General features: G+C 40.9%; 1 protein-coding gene across 1 annotated transcript in view; it reads left to right on the forward strand.

Moving 5' to 3' along the window:
• The first annotated feature begins 208 nt into the window (after positions 1–208).
• Positions 209–7,217, forward strand: part of LOC144973006 (sphingosine kinase 2-like) — a 24,674-nt gene continuing 17,665 nt past the window's right edge. Inside the window, exon 1 of the mRNA XM_078914929.1 lies at positions 209–824. Coding sequence (XP_078771055.1) covers positions 290–824 — 535 coding nt within the window. The 5' untranslated portion in view covers positions 209–289. The remainder of the gene's footprint in view (positions 825–7,217) is intronic.

Below are 7,217 nucleotides of genomic sequence, written 5' to 3' on the forward strand. Positions count from 1 at the left end.
TTGTTGTTAATAGACAATAATTCAATAATAGATCTTAGATCGGTTCACTTGATGTCTGTGCGCCTATAATTTCTTCATTGCAAGCTTGCAAAAGCCGCGTAGTGGGATTCGGTTTTTATTACCTAGTCATAAAGAGGGGTCTTTTAACTGTGTCACAATCTACATAGATTTATTATTCTTTGTCTGGTAAATAATATTAGCAGTCATATATATATATCGCCACGTTTAGTCTTTTCTTCGCTGGTTCCATGTGACTAGTTTTTTGATCACATGACCACCTTGCAACAAAATGGCGTCAAGGCGAGAGGAGGTGTTACTCACCGATGACTTCACGTTATTATCAAAGAAACGGACATTAAATAAAGTCTCGCTCGGTCGGTATGCAATTTTTTATGGACTAAGCTCCTCTTCTAGTACTTCTTACGAGGAGAAATGTATTCAAATCAGCGATATTATTGGTTGCCATTTGCTCGATTCCACATACGATCAAAAACATTCGTTACAAACAATAACAAACAACGTCTTGGGAGAGGATGAAGAACAAGCAAAAGATCGGAATACTGATGTGAAAATAAATAAACCACCAACTCCAACCAACACAGGCATTCCTAAAATATCGGACCCTTCTTCATTAGGATTTGTAGTGTTTGCCTATCCATTCAGAAAGAAACTATTCAGCGGGAAGAAAGTTCGATATCGTGTTGTTTTGGGTTTCGCTTTGCCTCAACAGTCGAATGAAGTCTATGAGGAAAGAAAGAAAAAAGTGGAATTATGGAAAAATGTAATAAACTGCCTTTGCAGGGATATTCCTGTGAATTTGAATGGTAAGTTTGCACATGTGAATAAATGCTATCTAGTTAGACCGGCTGGGAAGCCTTCCCCTACCAATGGGTCACCTACATTGTTGATGTTATTGGGGGTGCTTGAGGAAATGGAGATCGAACCCGGTGCCCGAATGGCTTCGGCCATCCCAGGCTCCACACTACTATATTATGGATCTCTCTAACTCTCAATCTCAATGGCGAAGCGGTAGGCCGCCTAGCCAAATACTACCGCAGCAGGGTCGTCAGCACAGTCGAGAAATCAGCAAACATTACAATACTTTAGCTTTAGCTGGAAAATGCGATATTGGGGTCAGCTATCAGATGCACATATTGTCCCTCAATATTGAGAGCCAGAGTATGGCCAAAAATGAACTTTTATCAAAGCTAATGCTGTCCATAGCGTTGACATTCTCCTATTAGAGGAGATCCCTCTTTACTCAGGCATGCAATCTTCTCGATTACAGATCCCAGCTAGTCCAGCGATAGGACACTTCAAGGCTCAAGAGAGGTGTAAGCCTTTGAAAGTAAGGGCCATAGAGATCGTTACAGACAGCAATGGGGTGAATAAGATTTCGTAGAAGTAGGTGAGCTGTATTTGCACAACATATACAAACCACCTAGAGCGACTTGGACTACACCACCGTTCCTGGTGGTTAGCCATCCTTCCATCTGCCTGGGAGACTTTAATAACCACCGCCACAAGTGGGGCTACAAAGACTGCAATGAAGGAGGCAGACAACTTCAATCATTGGTGGACTGTTGTAACGATCTGCACCTGATGTATGATTCTACTGCCAAGGGTACCTTTAGGGGCACCTACCATAAGAAGGAGTATACTCTTGACCTCACCCCGCATAGCCAACACAGGCTGGTACTTGTCACAGCTGCATTGATTATCCTGAGGGTGCAGTCTCTCCCACTCTGCAGATGGAACTTCAGGAAGGCTAACTAGGAGGAATTTAGTTCCTATATCAAGCAGGTCTGCCCTGCTATCCCTCCCAAGTCAGAGAACATAACCAGATTTAACAGGCTGCTGGTTAAGAATGCTCACCGCTCCATTCCACAGGGCAAATGGAAATTCTACACCCCCTGCTGGAAAGAGGAGTCGGAAAAGCTGTACAAGGAGTACCAGCAGACTCAGTCCCAGGAAGTAGCCAATAGAAAACTTCAGTCTCTGGCTAAAGGAAAGCAGTAACAGTGACAGGAGACTGTGGAAAGTCTCGACTTTACACATCTAGCTGCCATGCTTACTTACTTAATCCACTTTGGGCCTTGAGGCACATATGGCGTCCACCAGACATCTCCATTTTTTTCGGTCGGCTGCTTTTACGGTGGCTGCATTCCAGAACAGGCCTGCTTCCTTTATTTCTTTCTCCATGGTCATTCGCCAGGTTTCTTTGGGTCTCCCCCGCTTTCTCTTCCCATCTGCTGTCCAGTACAAGGCTGTCTTGGGAAGTGACCCTTTTTCCACTCTGGCCACATGACCCAGTCAACGCCATCTTCTTCTTTTTATTTTGCTTTCAGCAGCCAGCTTTCTTTAATAGATCCACTGTTTTTATTTTTGTATGTTGAAAATTCTTTTAAGACACCTGTTTTGAAATGTTTCTAGCTTTTGTATTATGGAGGATGTTATTTTCCAGCTTTCACTTCCATAAAGCAGTACACTTAAGACATTGCTTTTGTATATTTTCAGTTTAGTCATTCTCATAATTTGCTTTGATCTCCAAAAGTTTATCAGCATGCCGAAAGCCTGGTTTGCCTTTTGGGTTCTGTGCTTGATGTCGTGTTCTGCATTCCCGTCATTTGTTATTTTGGATCCAAGATAAGAGAACTCTGTTACCTTGTCAATTACATGCTCATCTATCTGAAACACTATCAGAAATATGTATTATCTTTTCCTGATTTTATTTGGACATGGTGTAAAGTTGTTTGAAAAGCTTTTCCTTTAGACCACAGTTACTTTGACTAACTTTTGTTCCTTATGAAGGATTTTAACTTTTTTCTTTTTAAGTTCTTATTAGACTTCCAATTGACCATAGATTACCTGTTGATAGTTACCATACCCATACCATTATTGTCATTTTTATTTGCATCAATTTTATGTACTTGTCAATAAATTAAAAGAAATTGAAGTGTTTTGCACTACCTTTCAATACTTCAACCTGTCCCCGCGGAAAATTGCAAATGAAAACCCAAAAAATTGCACGCAAAATTTTAAAAATTGCATGCAAAAAATGCAAAAATTGCAAGGAAAAATTGCAAATTTAAGACATTGTTTTCAATAAACAGCGCACAATAATTTATTCTTGCTTTAATTCTATGACAAGCACAGTCCACCAATTTTAGTTGGTATCTTCTTCTTCTTTCTTCTTCGTTCCTCTGATGGACATCTATGGCTGCAGTCCGATATCTGCTATGAAGTCTGTGGTCCGCTTTAGGTCCTCAGCCTCACCATAGAGCTTTGTGTTGAGTGTTGTAGGGGTGACCCAGTGGTTCGAACGTTGCACGTTGTATAATGGGCAATCCATAAGCACATGTAAAGTGGTTTCATGGTCGGTTCCACATGGGCAATAAGGGGTTGTTCCAATACCTAGCTTTGTAAACATATGTCCTCTTAGTCTATTGTGTCCTGTTCGGAGGCGGAATAGAGTGACTTGGCTACTTCGCTGAATGGCATGGATTGGATCCTGCTTGTTGTGTTCCAGGTGTGTGTCATTCCTTTCTTTGTCTATTTTTAGCTTTATTATTTTCTTTTGCTGATGGTAAGTGATTGACGACTTCGGTTGTTCCTTTTGGGCTCCTTCTTTGGCCAGTTGATCGGCAATTTCATTTCCATATATACCTACATGACTTGGAATCCACTGCAGCACAATTTTTCCTGTTTTATCAGATAAGCCCTCAAGGGCCTCCACAGTGTGTGGGGCTTCAGAGTCCTGGTAATTTTCAATAGACCGGAGAGCATCATCAGAGTCTGTCAAGTAAACCACATTTTTCCCGTATATTCTGTGATCTCTGGATAGTTCTTTTGTTGCATTGAGGATGGCTTTTTCTTCAGTTTTAGTACTTGTGCACATTGAACCCACTGATACAGATATTTTTGTTTCTGTTTTATCTGTCCAGTGTATGAGTGCACCAGCACCTCCATTCATGAGGGGGCCGGAAACTGAGCCATCTGTATAAACTCTTATCCAGTTGGTCATTGGGTATTTTTTATCGATCATCTTTAGGGTTTGAGCATTGTCATTATTGCTTCGAATGTTTTTCTTGTTGATGGTTATGGATTTTTGTTTCTTTTTCCACGGTGGTGGTTTGAGATTTGGGACATTGATTTGGGCAATATCTTCCTTTGGTGTCACTTTATATTTGCTCTCTAGTTTTTGTCCCAAGGCGATGAAGTTTTCCCTTTTGAGTCGATTCTCTTTCTTTTCCATTGTACTTGGATGCAATGGTTGGGATTCCATGAATTTTATCTTTGAGAATTGTGTCATTATTTTTAAATTTCGTTGTTCTTTGAGAGGTTTTATTCCTGTGTGGGTTTCCATCTTGTGAATTGGTGTTGTTTTCATTGCTCCAGTGATCACGCGTAGGCATTGGTTTTGGACTTTTTCAACCTTTTGAAATTGAGCCTGTGAGCACGTTCCCCATGCCGATATGGCATAGTCTATTGCAGGTCTTACATATCCAAGATATGTCTTCTTCAGGACGTTTGAGTTTGCTCCCCATTGCGTTCCAGCAAGTTTTCGGAGAAGCTGCATTCTCTTGTATCCTTTCTGTTGACTTTCATCTATTTGATGTTTCCAAGTGAGTCGAGGGTCAAATTTCACTCCTAGATACTTAGGCATAAGGTCTTCTCTCAGAATCTTTCCATCCAAAGTTAATCGCATAGATTGCTTTTTGGTTGATAAGCTGAATGTTGTGTATGTGGTTTTATCAGCATTTACTCTCATACCCCAGTCTTTTGTCCATTTGCTCAAAGCATCAAGAGTCATCTGTATCCTGGCCTTTGCAGTACCAATATTTCTTTCAGTGCATATCAGTGCAAGGTCATCTGCATACATGGCTGCTTTTACTCCTCTGCATTTGGTTTCGCAGATGTCATTGATAAAAACGACAAAGAGGGTTGGTGAGAGAACCCCGCCTTGTGGTACTCCATTTGTCATGTTCGTTAGCTTGCTTTTAGAGTTTTGAGATTGGACTCTTGCTTTTCGATTTGTGAGGTAGTCTTTAATCCATGCAAACATGTTGTGTGAAACGTTGGCTTTCTTAAGTTTGAGAAGTAGTCCTTTTGTCCAGACTTTGTCAAATGCCTTTTCCATATCCACCCAAACTGTGACTGTGTGTTTTTTTTCTTGGTAACCATTTTCGATCAGCTGCGAGATGTATGTTATCTGGTCCTCTGTGCAGCGAAATTGTCTGAAACCAGCCTGTTCATCTGATATCAACTTATTGCTTTCTAAATACCATTGGAGACGGCGATTAACAATTCTCTCCATCAGTTTACCCAAGCAGCTTGTCAAACTTATTGGTCGGTAGCTTTCGGGTTTATTTTTTGGCTTGCCATCCTTCTTTATTGGTATCATGGTTGCCTGTTTCCATTTGAGCGGAAGTTTACCCTGTTTCCAACTTGCATTGAACAGTTGTTTCATTTTCCTCTTTGTGAGGGTTCCTAGGTGTTTCAACATGTCATTAGTAACATCATCTGGACCTGGTGATTTGTTCGTTTTTAGAGATTTCAAGGCAATTTCTACTTCTTCTTTTTTAATCGAACTGAACATGACATCATCTGGGGATTCTTTGGGTGTATCCTTCTGTTTTCTCAATTCTTTGTGGACTTCTCGTTTTCGTTCTTTTCTGATCTGTATACTCCCAACACTTGAGTACTGCTTCATAAAACAGTTTGCTGCTTGTTTTTTGTTGAGAATCCTCCCCTGATCATCTTCTACTGATGGTGCAGCATATCTGTTTTCTTGTCCACTTAGAGCTTTGGTTAGGTTCCATAACTTTCTTCCGTCTCTGTCGTAGTCAAGTTGTCTGGTTTTTTCATGCCATGCATCCTGTTTTGCATTTATTGTTTCTTTCCTGAGAGTTTTTCCAGCCTCTTTGTAAATTTCCATATTCTCATCATTTGGCTCTCTCTCTGCTTTTTTTCTGTGTTCAGTGACTTGGCTGTTGAGACTTCCTAATTTTTCAGTCCATCCTGGACAGTAGTCCTTTCTTGATCCTCTGGGGATTGATTCTTTTGCAGCTTTCATGATTGATTTTGTGAAAGCTTTGGCTGATTTTTCTACATTCCTTGTTTTACAGTTTATCTCTTTTGTATAACTATCAGTCAACTTTGAAAACAGAGTCCAGTCTGCTTTTTTATAATTCCATCTCGGAGGTGGTGCCTTTCTGTCTTTTGCATATTCTTCAGTTATTTCAACCAGAATGGGACGATGATCACTTCCTGCCAGTTGTTCCTTTATCTGTTTACTGACTTTTCCGGTGAGATCTTCAGATATGAGAGTTAGGTCTGGAGTTGATGTTGTCTTCCATGCTCTTGAGAAGTATGTATCTGAGTCATCTTCATTTCTGACAATTTGAAGCTTACTGTCTGTAAGCCAATTTTCAAGGGTTTCACCTTTTCTGTCTAAGTCATTGTATCCCCAGCTTGGGGAGTGGCTATTGAAGTCTCCCACAACAATGAACTGTTCTTCTTCACTTCTTATGTTTTCAATTGGCAGATTCTCTGATGGTGGGCTGTAACAGTTATATATTGTGTATTGCAATTTGTTTTTGGTAATTTTTACAGCCAATATTTCAACAGATTCATCTGTCGTTATTTCATTTGTCGCTATGTCATTTCTGACGAAGATGATTACTCCACCTTTGTTCCGTTCTTTTCTGTCTTTCCTAAAATGTTGATATGCCCTTATTGAACACCTAATGTTTTCTGTGAGGTGTGTATCCTGTATGCAGGCAATATCTATCTTCTCATCCTGAAGAAACTTGGAGAGGGCAGTCTTTTTATGTTGTATCCCTTCTGCATTCCATTGTAGCAATTTGATAGTTCCAGTAGTCCGTAACCTTGCATCTCCTACCCTGGTTCCACAGTAGGAGGGCAAGGTACCACCAGATCGCTTGGGTGAACCCTGTTTATCAGGGCTCGACGCTAGGTCTGTCCGGCGGGAATCCCCAGACTTCGCGCCATATCGTCCGGCAGTTTTGTTGTCCATCATTGTGAGGAGGATGCGTGTCACATTAATTTTTGGGTTGGTTTCCCTCTCCAGACTATTTGCGCCTTTCAGCTCTGCGACTCCGACTTCAGCGGTTCTTTATTCTCTGGATGTGATTCCATAGCCTTTCATCTCCCAAGATCCACAAGGCAGTGGTGGTTTGAAGTTGGAGTTTTCC

Source organism: Berghia stephanieae, chromosome 5 (genome assembly GCF_034508935.2).
Source record: "Berghia stephanieae isolate SIO BIC M18660-M18661 chromosome 5, UCSD_Bste_1.3, whole genome shotgun sequence".
In the NCBI taxonomy this organism is placed as follows: Eukaryota; Metazoa; Mollusca; class Gastropoda; order Nudibranchia; family Aeolidiidae; genus Berghia; species Berghia stephanieae.